General features: G+C 40.5%; 1 protein-coding gene and 1 long non-coding RNA gene across 4 annotated transcripts in view; one reads left to right on the top strand and one right to left on the bottom strand.

Moving 5' to 3' along the window:
* zgc:158659 overlaps positions 1–16,135 on the top strand; it is a 42,948-nt gene that overhangs the window by 14,865 nt on the left and 11,948 nt on the right. For all 3 annotated transcript variants that reach the window (NM_001430840.1, XM_009297144.5, XM_073938730.1), the window contains 11 exon segments: positions 1,576–1,792; positions 4,380–4,542; positions 5,023–5,232; positions 6,693–6,943; positions 7,320–7,571; positions 9,183–9,268; positions 11,656–11,761; positions 12,807–12,959; positions 14,627–14,758; positions 15,743–15,867; positions 15,979–16,060. In NM_001430840.1, coding sequence (NP_001417769.1) covers positions 1,604–1,792; positions 4,380–4,542; positions 5,023–5,232; positions 6,693–6,943; positions 7,320–7,571; positions 9,183–9,268; positions 11,656–11,761; positions 12,807–12,959; positions 14,627–14,758; positions 15,743–15,867; positions 15,979–16,060 — 1,749 coding nt within the window. In that variant the 5' untranslated portion in view covers positions 1,576–1,603.
* LOC141380577 (uncharacterized) lies at positions 1,453–8,757 on the bottom strand. Its single transcript, XR_012398829.1, has 3 exons — positions 6,665–8,757; positions 4,345–4,502; positions 1,453–1,786 (listed from the first exon to the last, which is right to left on the bottom strand). It is a non-coding gene; the product is annotated as an uncharacterized lncRNA (long non-coding RNA).

Raw genomic sequence — 16,135 nt, 5'->3', positions numbered from 1 at the left:
GAAATTTTTTCACAGTATTTCCTAAAATATTTGTTCTTCTGGAGAAAGTCTTATTTGTTTTATTTCGGCTAGAACAGGGGTTTTCAAAGTGTGAGGCGCGCCTCCCCTGGGGGGCGCCAGAGCATGTCAGGGGAGGCGCGGGAAAAAATATAATATAATAAAAATATAATTATTAAGTTTAATTATTATATGTATTTTTTATTATATTTAAACGTTTTAATTACACAAAGCAAAAAAAAAGAATACGTCAAAAATAAGAAAACCTTTTTTACCCAGAAGGCCATAGCTGTGAATTCGCTTCTGTTTGGCAAGCCCGCCAATACAGGTATATGCCTGCTAATACAATGGGTCGGTTTCTGAGACCCTCGATTCAAAGCTGTAATGAAGTTCACGGCCCTTTGGCCGCCGGGAAGGAGGCGGAGAACCGACGCAGTTTTAAAATGATTTATTAATAACAGTGACGGCTGCTCCTCACGGAGGCTGCCGTCTAAACCAAAACAAACGGACGGCAGCTCCTCACGGAGACTGCCGTCAAACTGAAAGCAAAAGTAAAATATGTCCGGGCCCGGTCCTCGCTCGGCTTCCTCTGCCCTCGTTTCTCCTTTTATGATCCAGAGCTCCTTCCGTGGAATCCGAGGCAGGTGCGCACCGCAGGTGTATCCACTTGCGCGGTGGCCTCACTCCGTTCCCACGGCTCTCGGCCACGCCCCCTCACCACAAAAGCCTTCAAGTTCAGGGCTTAAACCCAAAAGACGACGATATGATGATCAGTATTTGAGTTTAGGATTTACGTGGACAGGACCAGCTGATGAACCACGACCTTTATGTGTGGTTTGTCAAAATATTTTGGCTAATGACAGCATGAGACCCGCTAAACTTCGACTGTTTTGACTGGGGTGGACAGTTCTTGGATCTGTTCTATTCATATTAAACCATCATCCTAGTTTTACAAACGTTATATTAAAATACTTGGTATTACTCTGTAAATAATTGCACTTTCATGCAAATGATGATAAAAGTGAGTTAACAGTCTGACATCTGTGTCTTTATATATACTGTATATATATATATATATATATATATGTGTGTGTGTGTGTCTGTGCGTGTTTGGGAGGAGGGGGGCGCCAATGGATAAGTTGTGTCAAAAGGGAGGCCCACTGTCTAAGACTTTGAAAAACCCTGGGCTAGAATAAAAGCCGTTTTTAATTGTTTTAAAGCCATTTTAAGGTCAATATTATTAGCCCCCTTAAGCAATATTAGTTTTGCATTGTCTCCAGAACAAACCACTGTTATACAATGACTTGCGTAATTACCCTAACTTTACCCTAATTACCCTAGTGAAGCCTTTAAATGTCACTTTAAGCTGAATAATAGTGTCTTGAAGAATATCTAGTCTAATATTATGTGCTGTCATCATGACAAAGGGAAAATAAATGAATTAGAAATGAGTTATTAACACTATTATGATTAGAAAAGGATTGAAAAAAATCTGCTCTCCTATAAACAGAAATTGGGGACAAAAATATACAGGAGGGGGCTAATGATTCTGACTTATCTGTAAATGTGTGTGTGCAGGTGTTGAGTCTGTGTCTTAGTGGACAGCATGGCTCCTCGGCCATCCTCAGGGGAGTTATGGGGGCTTCACCTGATGCCTCCTCGTATCCTGGTGGACTGCTGTTTGCCCAACGGGATCCTGGTCAGTCTGGAGTGTCTGAGAGAAGCTCCGCTGACCAGCATTAAACAGCAGCTCTTCAGCGAGGCCAGAAAATACCCACTCTACCACCTGCTGCAGGTACACACACACACACACACACACACACACACACACACACACACACACACACACACACACACACACACACACACAAACATATTTTATGTTTATATAGAAAAGATGTTTATGAATATAATCGTGTGCTTGACTGATGTGTTTGGCGCCATCTACTGGTGTTTCTCTAAACAGTCGCAGCTCAGATTTTCCGCTTAATAATTCAGAAAATGATTATTATTTTCATAAAATTTAATTTTAGTTAGTTTTTCAGTGACTGTTCTTAGTTTTCATTTATGGTGTTTTTAAATTTTATTTCACTTAATAAAAACATTTCTAAGCAATCGTTTTAGTTTTCGTTAATTAAAATAACCTTGACTTGCCTGAGCCCGCTCTGAATGCCCTCTGATTGCCAAATAAAGACATTATTGCATGTTTTGTTTATATAGAAAAGATGTTTAAGCATACAATCGTGTGCTTGACTGATGTGTTTGGTGCCATCTACTGGTGTTTCTCTAAACAGTCGCAGCTCAGATTTTCCGCTTAATAATTCAGAAAATGGTTATTATTTTTGCAAATCATTATTTAATTTCAGTTAGTTTTTCAGTGACTGTTCTTAGTTTTCATTTATGGTGTTTTTAAATATTATCTCAGTTTATAAAAACATTTTTGACCAGTAGTTTTAGATTTCGTTTGCTAAAATAACCTCGACTTGCCTGAAGAGGTTATAAAACGTTTGACATTTATATAGAAAACATGTTTATGTATGTATCCGTGTGCTTGACGAATGTGTTTGGCGCCATCTACTGGTGTTTCTCTACACAATGGGAAACAATGATTAAAAATAGATATAAGTTATGCAAGCCAGGCCAGCAAATTGAAGTATAAAATGAAAGTACCTCAGATATCCAGTGCTAGTTTCAGCATCTTTGTGTTTTCTTTGAAAATGTTGAGTAAAATAATTTTTGCTTAAATAATTAATAAATTAAATAAATATACACAAAAAAAAAAAATAAAATTTGTTGGATCCACTACACTGACTGCGATGGCTAAATTCACTGCTTGATTAGTGAGATTACATGAGCTGGATTCACTGCTCCGAAATGCTGCACGTTGAGGACACCTGCTGGTTACAAGGAGGAAATGCAAAAAGTATTCTATTTATGCAAATCATTATTTAATTTCAGTTAGTTTTTCAGTGACTATTATTAGTTTTCATTTATGGTGATTTTAAATTTTATTTCAGTAAATAAAAACATTTCTGACCAATATTTTTAATTCTCGTTTACTATAATAACCCCGACTTGCCTGAGCCCGTTCTGAATGTCCTCTGATTGCCAAACGAACAAGTTATAGTATGTCTATATAGATAAGATGTTTATGTATATAATAGTGTACTTGACTGATGTGTTTGGCGCCATCTACTGGTGTTTCTCTACAACATGGGGAATAACGGAATATTAAAAATATAGATACAAGTTAGGCAAGCCAGACTAGCAAATTGAAGTATAAAATATAAGTAACTCACATATCTGGTGCCAGTTTCCGCGTCTTTGTGTCTTTAGTGTGTTTTTATTCCACTACACTGACTGCGATGGCTAAATTCACTGCTTGATTAGTGAGATTACATGAGCTGGATTCACTGGTCCGAAATGCTGCACGTTGAGGACACCTGCTGGTTACAAGGAGGAAATGCAAAGAGAAAAGCATAATCTGAAAAAAACAGATCGCTAAAGTCACTGTTTGATTAGATGGACTTTTACAGAATGAGTGCTTATTAATTCAGAAAATGATTATTATTTTTGCGAATCATTATTTAATTTCAGTTAGTTTTTCAGCGACAGTTCTTAGTTTTCATTTATGGTGATTTTTAATTTTATTTCAGGGTAATAAATTTTTTTTTGACCAATAGTTTTAATTTTCGTTTATTAAAATAACCTCGACTTGCCTGAGCCCGCTCTAAATGCCCTCTGATTGCCAAATGAAGACGTTATTGCGCACATTGACTAATGTGTTTGGCGCCATCTACTGGTGTTTCTCTACACCATAGGAAACAATGATTAAAAATAGATACAAGTTATGCAAGCCAGGCTAGCAAATTGAGATGTAAAAATAAAAGTATCTCAGATATCTGGTGCTCGTTTAAAATAATTAGTGCTGTTTTTATTTTACTACACTGATTGCGATTGCTAAATTCACCATTTGATTAGATTGATTACAAGAGCTGGATTCACTCGTCAGATGCGCTAGAAACACACACTGGGGAAACCTGCTGGTCACAAGGGGGTAATGTAAAAAGAAAAGCACAAGCTAAAAAAAAAAAACAGATCACTAAAGTCACTGTTTGCCTAGATTATTCCACTACAGAACCAGTGCTTATTAACAATTAACGCTTATTAATTCTGAAATAATTACTATTTTTGCAAATATGTATTTTATTTTAGTTAGTTTTGCAATGTCTGTTCTTAGTTTCAATTAGTTTTAGTTTTTCATTTTTTTTTTACAATTTTATTTTAGTTAATGAAAATGTATTTTGATTATTTGTTTTAGTTTTTGTTTACTAAAATAATCCTGACCTGCCTGCTCTGATTGGCCTCTGATTGGCCCACAGGAGGAGTCGTGCTACATCTTTGTCGGAGTGACGCAGGAGGCCGAAAGGGAAGAGTTTTACGATGAAACACGGCGGCTGTGCGATCTTCGTCTTTTTCACCCCATCCTGAAGGTCATCGAGCCACTGGGAAACAGAGAGGAGAAAATACTCAACAGGGAGATCGGTAAGAGTGAAGACACGAACACACCAAACACCACAACTATGAAGATAAAGATAAAGTCATTGTTCTTTTTTAATATTATTATATTACTTTATTTTTGTAAACATCAACACAATTACAAACAAAACAAAGAAACACTCTTCATGGGTACTTACATTTTTAGAGTACAATATCAAATGGTAAATAAGTAAATCAACAGACAGCTAAAACAGCTAGAATAAAAGCAGTTTTACATTTTAAAAAAACATTTTACGGTCAATATTATTAGCCCCCTTAAGCAGTATTTGTGTTTGATTGTCTCCAGAACAAACCACTGTTATACAATGACTTGCCTAATTACCCTAACTTCACCCTAATTACCCTAGTGAAGCCTTTAAATTTCACTCTAAGCTGAATACTGGTGTCTTGAAGAATATCTAGTCTAATATTATGTGCTGTCATCATGACAAAGAAATCAGACTTCATCTGTATATGTATGTTCAGGTTTCGCCATAGGGATGCCCATCTGTGAGTTTGAGCTGGTGAAGGACCCGGAGGTGCAGGATTTCCGCAGGAACATTCTGAGCGTGTGCAGGGAGGCGGTGGAGGAGCGCGAGGGTGGAGGCGCGCACACACAGGCACTGTACGTCTACCCGCCCAATGTGGAGTCCTCTCCCGACCTGCCCCAACACATATACAGCAAACTCGACAAAGGTGCGTCTGAGTCTTTTTTACCAGCAGACGGCGCTCTAGGCTAGTGTTTAACAGTTGACGGCGCTCTAGGCTAGTGTTATACAGCAGATGACCCTATAGGCTAACAGTAGATGGTGCAATAGGCTACTGCTTAACAGCAAACAGCGTTGTAGGCTAGTGTTAAACAGCATATGGCTGTATAGGCTAGTGTTTAACAGCAGATGGCGCTCTAGGCTAGTGTTTAACAGCAGATGGCGCTCTAGGTTAGTGTTTAACAGCAGATGGCGCTCTAGGCTAGTGTTAAACAGCAGATGGCGCTCTAGGTTAGTGTTTAACAGCAGATGGCGCTCTAGGCTAGTGTTTAACAGCAGATGGCGCTCTAGGTTAGTGTTTAACAGCAGATGGCGCTCTAGGCTAGTGTTAAACAGCAGATGGCGCTCTAGGTTAGTGTTTAACAGCAGATGGCGCTCTAGGCTAGTGTTAAACAGCAGATGGCGCTCTAGGTTAGTGTTTAACAGCAGATGGCGCTCTAGGTTAGTGTTTAACAGCAGAGGGCGCTCTAGACTAGTGTTTAACAGCAGATGGCGCTCTAGGCTAGTGTTTAACAGCAGATGGCGCTCTAGGTTAGTTTAACAGCAGATGGCGCTCTAAACTAGTGTTTAACAGCAGATGGCGCTCTAGGCTAGTGTTTAACAGCAGATGGCGCTGTAGGCTAGTGTTTAACAGCAGACGGTGCTCTAGGCTAGTGTTTAACAGCAGATGGCGCTCTAGGCTAGTGTTTAACAGCAGACGGCGCTCTAGGCTAGTGTTTAACAGCAGATGGTGCTCTAGTCTAGTGTTTAACAGCAGATGGCGCTCTAAGCTAGTGTTTAACAGCAAATGGTGCTCTAGGCTGACAACAGACGGCGCTATAGGCTAGTATTTAAGGGCAAAGAGCACTCTAGGCTAGGATTTAACAGCAGATGGCAGTCTAGGCTAGTGTTTAACAGCAGAAGGCACTCTAGGCTTGTGTTTAACAGCAGACGGCGCTCTATGCCAAGAGCAGATGACGCTCTAGGCTTGTGTTTAACAACAGAGGGCGCTCTAGGCTGACACAGAAGATGACGCTGTAGTCAATAGCTTTTAGTTTTCCCATAGCTCTGCCAGTGAGAGTGGTTAAGCTCAAGCGCATCAAATGAACAGCCAGTGAGAAGAAGGGGGCGGGGCATGTCAGACATTAGAGAGCATTTGATTGTATGAAGTGGCATTAAAAAAAATGTTGACCAATTTATGTGGAAGTGGCAAGCTTTGGATGTTTAAATCAGGTTTATATCTTCTAAATGTGAATTTTAACACTGTTTAAGACAAACAAAATGATACTAACATAAAAACAAACGTTATTTTAATTCAATGGCACCTTTAACATGAACATATTTCCTCACTAAGGTCTCCTGTTATTCATTTCCAGTATTACCTGTGTGTGTGTGTGTGTGTCTCTGCAGGCCGTCTGATCGTGACCATCTGGGTGATCGTGTCTCCGTCCAACTCCAAGCAGAAATACACACTAAAGATCGCGCACGACTCTCTCCCGGAGCAGCTGATCGCAGAAGCCATCCGCAAGAAGACGCGCAGCATGCATCTGTCAGCGCAGCAGCTGCGTCTCTGTGTGCAGGAGTATCAGGGCCAGTACATACTCAAAGTCTGCGGATGCGACGAATACTTCCTGGAGAAATACCCTCTCAGCCAGTATAAGGTGTGTGTGTTCGACTCTGCTCTGCACTAATAGGATGCATTAGTAAATGTTGAAGTCCAATTGAACTGGAAGCTGTTTATTTTCGTATTGTGAAGCAGTTCCTGGAGAGACAGAATATCAAATGTGAAAACAGTGGGCGTGGCTTGTTTTTTTCTACTGCAAGCTAATTGGATGTAGTTAAGCATTCAGAAAGATGGGGAGAGTTATTACTACCTAACAGACTCCTCCTCCTCACCATTTCTGTTTGTTGTCTAAACTGACAGCTAAAGGGGCGTGGTTAATTATGTTAGCCACACCCAGTACCTCAGACAGCCCTAATCTGAGAATTAACATGCATGTGATGATGATGCTGATGTGTCTGTGTGTGTGTGTTCAGTACATCAGGAGCTGCATCACGCTCTGCCGTCTGCCTCATCTGATGCTGGTCAGTAAGGACAGTCTTTACAGTCAGCTTCCCTCCAGTGGGTTCATGGCTCCGTCATACAGCCGCCGGACGCCTCAGCCAAGCCCCTGTCCTGGCGGAGGAGACCCTGGGTCCCCGCGCTCCCTCTGGGCCTTCAACACACACCTGAGGGTGCGGCTGCTGTGCGCAACATACGTCAACGTCAACATCAGAGACATAGACAAGGTCAGACACACGCACACAGAAGTACAGCTCAAATCAATTGTTTTGTTTCGAAACAGGAATTTAAATTGTTACTAATAGGGTTGGGCGATGTCGACCAATTTGGCATCGTTAGATGTCTAATGTGAAACATTGTGATGGACCATGCATCATCGTAGGCAGCGGTGAATTAATTATTTATGAATAATTAATTAATTCATAACAAATTCATTATTGGTAGCCTACCGTTTCAACTACCTGACCCGCATGGCCTTTGTTTTACCCATAACCAAATCATAAATAAATAAAGAGAAGCTACACACTAATAGTCACTAGCTGTCTTCAAGAAATGACTAAAAACTCAACTCACACCTGAAACTTGCCTACAGCACTTAATCATTGTTGCTCTTATAGTTGTGTAAATTGCTTCCTTTTCCTCATTTGTATGTCGCTTTGGATAAAAGCGTCTGCTAAATGACTAAATGTAAAATACGCTCTGCGCCCCTGCGCATGGTCTAACAGGGTTATGCTTATTCTCTTAATGAGTTCTGGGTGTGTTTTAAGCATAACGTGTATTAAACTTATCAGAGTCTCATCTCCCATTCCCTTTAAGAGTTAGTTGAGTCGTGCCATGGTGCATTTGCTATTTACATGGCGACTCTGTAAGTGTATAAACTGAACACTTCACTAGCAAGAAAACAGTTAAATGAGCCTCCTTCATTCAGTGTCTTTACTTTCTCTTTACTTTATTTTTACTCTTTACTCCTTTACTTTGGTGGAGTGAGGAACTGGTGGAAACTTCATTAGTCTACATAATTAATTTAATTTGTTAAGCACAAAGATTTGCATCAAATCTCCAGCAAAGGAATAAATGAACGATAATAATGAAGTGTGGTCAGAAAACTGAGTTCAAGAGTTCCCACTTAGATATGCTTGGCACTTATAGCAGGTTTGGCATGCTGTCCTGGGAGAGATCCCTGAGCTCTGAGATATTTGAGCCCAGGGCTCCCGCCCGGTCTAGAAGCATATCAGGAGAACCGAAATCAGGTAGGTCTCGATCGCTCCCCCTTTAGAAGGGGAGAAAAAGGAGGAGATGTGGTGGAAGGGGGGATTCTTCCAAAACGAAGATTTGCAATAAGGAGAAAGTGATCCCTTTATATTAAGCTAGGATCATTCTGATTGGATTATTACTGATTACGGATGAGTGGCCAGCGGTGCACAATCATATCACGTGCTCCTCTCGAAATTAGTTTATGAAACTTCACTTATATCCAAACACAAGTCCTATTCTTATGTCTCATATGCAAGTGCCTTAACACAACTCTATTTCAGACCAGGACACCTATGACTCCACAAAGTGGCATGAATGGATTTGCTATTTACACAACGTGATGCCTGAAAATAGCAGCAAATCACACCAAACACGTCTTCCATCTTAAAAATCGTGATTAACAATTTATGATTTTTTCCATAATCGAGCAGCCCTAGGAAAACTGCACTCAGTTTCCTGTGAGGGTTGGGTTTAGAGATAGGTTTGGGGGAGGGCCATAGAAAACACAGTTTGTACAGTATTAAAACAATGGAAACCCATTAAATGTCCCCACAATTCACAAAAACACTTTTTGTGTGTCTCAGATCTACGTCAGGACAGGAATATATCACGGAGGAGAACCGCTGTGTGACAACGTCAATACTCAGAGAGTACCCTGTTCCAACCCAAGGTAACACACACACACACACACACACACACACACACACACACACACACACACACACACACACAAAACGTAAAAATCACATGACACTGAAGATTGAAGTAACAATGCTGACATTTTTAATCACATCAATAAATGACAGTTAACACATATTCACATAGTAAACATATATTTTCAGCACAAACGCAGCAGAGCTTTTATTATGACACAATCCGTCACTTGTGTTTTTTCCGCTCGTGATCACATGGAGAAGAAGCAGCGCTGATTTATCACACTAAATACATTTTAGGCTTCTGTTATAAAACAGATCTGTGCAGTTGAATAAAGCACACAACATAGTAAAGCCTTGCTGCTGATTCCCTGACTTCTATAAAAGAAAACAGAAATTGAGGATGTGTGAAGTCATTAGGATGAACACACTCACACACTCTGGCTGTTTCTCAATATGCGTTCTTCAGCGGCCCTGCGTCCTCGTGTTCTCGTCATCATCAGCTGCCAAAGATCAGTTCCAGTACTCATGACCCAAGAACAGAGGACGCGTGAAACTTACCGGATGTGATCTTGATATCGAGGAACCACCGATGCAAACTTGAGCACCTATCTTGCGCTAGAAGTCCCAGAAGGCATTGCGACATGTAATTTTAAATGCAAAGATGACATTGTTTGTTATGACAACTTGACATAAATACATCACAACCTCCAACTTGACCTAACCAAGACAACAACACTTGTCATAAATCTGTCATAAACATGATCGTCATGATGCTTTATAATTGTCATGAATATTTTTCTAATCACATTTTCACTGTTTTTGTCATTATAATGTCTCAATAAAAGTGTCGTTACTCTCTCAAATTATTTTAACAGCTATATTAATATTCAGTAATGACAATTTATTAACATATTCAGCTTTTACCGCTGTAGCAGAAAATATATATTAATAATGCTCTTATAAAAATCATGACATATTTATAATCAGTGGCGCAAAAAGGGGGTATGCAGTATATGCGGCGCATAGGGGCGCCACACATGGGGGGCGCCATTGTGCCACAACTATTTTTTAAATTATCCATATTAAAAGTTTCAAATAATATATATTAATAATAATATATATATATCTCTAATATATAATATAATAATAATATTAATTAATTATATATATATATATATATATATATATATATATATATATATATATATATATATATATATATATATATATATATATATAGTTAAAATATTTATTTAGCATTTTATACGCGTATAATATTGTATTTTATTAAATTAAAAAATCATTCCACCCCTCCCCCCCATTTTTCATACCATATACATGTTTTTATGAATTTATTATGTATCATATTGACTCATCAGGCCTTTTGGTAACTTCTTAGCTCAAAACTATTTTAATTTTAGCTACAAACAAAGTTATAACATTTCAATTAAATAGAACATTTCACACAGTTTGTTTCTGTTTTTTTTACACTAAACATTTGACAGTCTTTTTTATTTCACTTTTAGCAGTTTCAGTCAATTGTTCTGGCAAAGACAGACCTTACACTTCTCACAGTATGCATGTGAGAAATAATCACAATGTTCTTTTGCCCTTTAGGACTCCCGTGTCTATGATTTTGTTTTGACAAATGTAGTACAAAAAGTCCAAAAGCAAGGCTAGTCAAGGTGCTATAATCATTTAGTAAGGTAAAATTAAACTGAGATGAATTTTGGGGTGGTATGAGATGCATTTCTTTGCGACTTAACATGCTTAATGTAATCATACCTTTTACTACTTCATACTATTTCAGGTGTGTTCAGAACTGTGAAACTGTATTTTTTGAAGCATATTGAAATCTTTATGAAAAAATATCTTTAATTTATTGATGGAAATATTTTTCACATTTTATCACTTGCCTGTTTTAAAACATAGTTGGATTGAGGGGGGGTGGGGGGGGGGTGGGGGTGGGGGTGGGGGGTTGGGGGGGGTCGGAAAAGTTGAAGCCGCATACCCATCAGTTAATGTGCAGTTGCGCCCCTGTTTATAATGTCTCATGACAATCATGTTTATGGTTGATTCAGGTGTTGTTGTCTTGGTAACGTCAAGTTGTCATGACAAAGACTAAAACAGCTTTAAGTTGTCATAACAAACAATGTCATTTTTGCATTTGAAATCACATAAGCGAGCGAATGACACATAATAACAGTTGCCATAAGCATGCATACAATCTCATTCACCTTCATAACATGTGTAAAATCATGATCATAAAGGTTTATAACGATTATAAACAGCCCTTCAAGTAAAAGGTTAACAAAATATCTTGTGCCTTTAGCTCAATTGTTGGGTTTGTGACCCAATGCTCACCCACATACCTGTCCTCTCTGTCATGTGACCCACACAGGTGGAACGAGTGGTTGTCGTATGATATCTACCTGACGGACGTCCCTCGTTCTGCACGTCTCTGTCTTTCCATCTGCTCTGTCAAGGGCCGCAAGGGGGCCAAAGAGGTGATTTTTACCTTTCCTGATCCGTTTACTGACCTGCTGATCAACTGTGTGTGTTTTATTGTACAAGTGTTAGGTGTAATTTGTTAAAAAGTAACTAGTCACTGTAATCAAATTACTTTTCAGCAGAAAAAGTAAAGCAATGGATTAATAGCAGTTATTTTAATTACAGTTAGTTATACTGTACATGCTTCTACACATTCATTTTCCTTCAGCTTAGTCCCTTATTTATCAGGGGTGGCCACAGCAGAATGAACCGACAACTATTCCAGCATACGTTTTACACAGCGGATGCCATTCCAGCCACAACCCAGTACTGGGAAACACCCATACACACCTATTCACACACACACTCATACACTACGGCCAATTTAGTTAATCAATTCCCCTATAGCGCATGTGTTTGGACTGTGGGGTAAACTGGAGGACCCGGAGGAAACCCATGCCAACACGGGGAGAACATGCAAACTCCACATAGAAACGCCAACTGACCCAATCGGAACTCGAAACAGCGACTTTCTTTCTGAGGCCACAGTGCTAACCACTGAGCCACCGTGCCGCCCATGCTTATGTACTGTATGTCAATTGAACAGTTCTATACAAATTCAGAGTAATAAATATATTTTGCTTAATAATCTATTTTTTGACCAAAGAACATTTATCAACTAATTATATATGCGAGAAATTAAAATGAGTTAACCCTTGTGTACTGTTGGGTTGTTTTCATCCACTCTGGGGTGATTTTGAGTCTTAATTTGGTCTTAATTTTCGCTGTGTTTCAGCAAACAGACTGACTTTCGGCGACAAATCTTATTCTGACACACATTTTGGGAAAATACTTTGAAAATTTAGTTCACCCTTACACTCTAGGCCAATTGACTCCCCTTTCATTATGTTGGGGCCTGTTTTTGCCCCATTGACCTCTATTATAATCACATTTACTGATTGCAAAGCTGAAGAGGACACATCATACAGTCTGCACAGTACAAACATCATTACAGCAATGGAGAGTCCCCGTAAAGATAGCTGTACCTGTGTGTGTGTGTAGGAACACTGTCCGCTGGCCTGGGGAAACATCAACCTCTTCGACTATAAGGACACGCTGGTCAGCGGTAAAGTGGCTCTGGGTTTGTGGCCGGTTCCTCACGGGCTGGAGGATCTGCTCAACCCCATCGGAGTGTCGGGATCCAACCCAAACAAGGTCTGAAAACCAGAGATGCACTGACATTAAAAATATGAACCACAAACAAAACGAATATCTCAACATCTAATTCAGATCCACAGTTAAAAATGACAAATCTTTCCACAAATGCATCTGTTGTACGTTGTGAATAGCTAGTGCTAGTGAACCTGTTGGCACTTGTACTCTGCATTGAAAAAAATATAAATGTTTAATCTTTCATCACATTTAAAGGGCATCTATAATGCAAAAGTCACTTTTATAAGGGGTTTAAACACAGTTGTGTGTCAGTAGTGTGTGAATATCTCCAGTCTCTAATATTAAACATGAATTAATTGTATTGTTTATAATCAGACTTGATAGAAACAGTCTGCAGAAACCAATGACTGTAAAAAATATGGACGACGCGACAGCCCCTTTTCCCATTGAACGCCTTGAGGGCAAAACGCCTGCTTTACGTGCACAAACTGTCGCAAAAGACTGCTGAAATTGGAGCCAGACATGCGCAGAAGGATTGTCTGATGGAGCCAGAGGAGGAGCCGCGAAAATGAGCCGAGTCGAGCTTCCAACCAAACGCTTTATGTAAAATCAACCACGCCCCCCGAACTGCTCAGCATGCGTTTGCTGTCATATCAACACACATGGATGTATCAACGTTAACATATATGAGGGTTTTATATATTCATTCGCGCCAGCTCCGGGCCGCAGAGCATAACCTACTCGTGTCGCGGGCTGATTCCGGCTCGCATGCGGCAGCGCCGGCTCGCTCGGCCGCCGCATCTGGCTCGATTGACTCGGGCTGGAATCGGGCAGTGAGTCCAGGCATCCGGAGAAGGTCCAGCAGAGGTAGTCAGTCTGAGCTCTGAGGGGTAAGTCTCCAGCAGGCGAGAATCTAGCCGGAACTGACCCGAGTGTATTTTGCCATCTGGGTGGCTAGCGAATAAACAGTGTTCCACCAGGATCATGTATGTCAGAAACTGTAGTTTACTGCTGAACTCATTTTATCATAGTAAAATATCACAGAAATCGAGTAATAACACTTCAGTCTTCCGCCGAAGCTCAGACGCGCTGCTTTGAGAAACTGTCAATCACAGCTGTCAATCACGATGACACGCCCAGCATTAAATTACTGCTAAAAACAAAATGTCTACAAAAATGAAGATCTGCACCTATTTCAGCACAATAACCAGTGCCTTAATCCACCAGAACCATCTTTCGGGACATTTTATTGCAAGTGTAATAATTTTTTTTATTTGGGCTCAAGTCTCCTTTATTAACACGGAGGAGGCGGGCTTTATGACTTGTACTGCAGCCAGCCCCCAGGGGGCGATCTAACGGCCGAGACCCTCACTCAAACGCAGGCTTGCGGTAGACTTGGCAGAAACACTTTGATTGACATTCTCCCTTTGTAGGTGTGATCAGAGAGAGAAAGCCCCGCCCACTAGTGCCCATCTCTCCCTCATTAGCATAGGGCGTCAGTATTGTTTTTATACCTGCCACTATGCTGACGCACAGGCATCTGTAGCTCCGCCCTCTTCTGAAAAAAGCACAATCTCATTTGAATTTAAAGTGACAGTCACCAAAACGCCACAATTAGGATCCAAGCCTAAAAGGGTCAGTTTCAGAGCATTAGAGAACTTTATCTGAGGGTATTTTGAGCTGAAACTTCAAACCTTGTGTGTGTGCAGGAGACGCCGTGTGTGGAGCTGGAGTTCCCCTGGTTTAATCAGACGGTGGTGTTTCCTGACGAGCAGCAGATTGAGGAGCACGCTAACTGGAGCATCTCTCGTGAGCTGGGCTACAGCTACTGTCTGGGGCTGGTACACATGTACACACACACACACATTCAATCATACATACACACACACTCATTCATATGCACTTACATATAGACAGACACAGACTCATGCTAACACGCACTAATTCATTGATACACACTTAGACACACACACTCATGCAAACTTACTCTTGTGCACACACCCACACACACACATGCAAACACATACATACACGCTCTCTCACACACACACACACACACACACACTCATTCATTCACACTTAGACACACACTCATGCACACTTACTCGTGTACACGTACACACACACACACACACACACACACACGCATGCATGCTCATTCACACATTCATTCATATACACACATGCAAACACTCATTCACACAAACACACACACAAAGACTCATACACATTCATTCATACACACTTACATACACGCAGACACACACACACACACACACAATTATACAAACTGAAACATGCACACTGTACATCACATACTCACACACTTATGTACACTTACATACTCGCACGCATACTCACAAACACACTCATACATACTGAATGCATACTTACACACACAGGCATACTAGAATACACGTGCATATACAGACGCATTCACACATAGACACACGCTTACGCATACGTTCACAAACTCATGCACACTCTTGCACGCGCATGCATACATGCAAACACTCAAACACACACAGACACATTCTCACACACATGCACTTACACACACACAGACAAACACACACTCATTCATATACACTTACACATTCATACATTCACACTCATACACATGCAGGTACACAAACATTTACACACTCACGCACACACACTTAAGCACATGTGCATACGGGATCACACACAGACAAAAACTCACACATTCAGTCACACACAAACTAACACACACTCAAATGTGCACACATACACACTTACTCATATGTGCACATGTTTGCATACACACCTGATAACTCACTCTGCATCTCTCTGTGGCCAATCAGAGCAGCCGTCTGGCGTGTGACAGCAGCATCTCTCAGGCGGATGCGGAGCAGCTGCGCACTCTCTGCAGCCGAGACCCGCTCTATGAGCTCTCAGAACAGGAGAAAGACTTCCTGTGGAGACACCGGTACACACCTCAAACTCAGTTCATCAGATCATGCAGTGTTTGCTTCGTGTTATAAGAAAGACGTGCTTATTTATTGATCATCACTCATCATTGATCATGTGTGTGTTTCAGGCACTACTGTGTGAATATTCCAGAAAGTCTCCCCAAACTACTGCTGTCTGTCAAGTGGAACTCACGAGACGAGGTGTCACAGGTATGACACATACACACACATATGTAAACACACACACATATAAACATACACACATAAACACATATATAAGCACAC

This window comes from Danio rerio, chromosome 23 (genome assembly GCF_049306965.1).
Source record: "Danio rerio strain Tuebingen ecotype United States chromosome 23, GRCz12tu, whole genome shotgun sequence".
Classification (NCBI taxonomy): domain Eukaryota; kingdom Metazoa; phylum Chordata; class Actinopteri; order Cypriniformes; family Danionidae; genus Danio; species Danio rerio.
The sequence above is the reverse complement of the archived record's forward strand: the minus strand, read 5'-3'. Positions and strand labels throughout refer to the sequence as shown.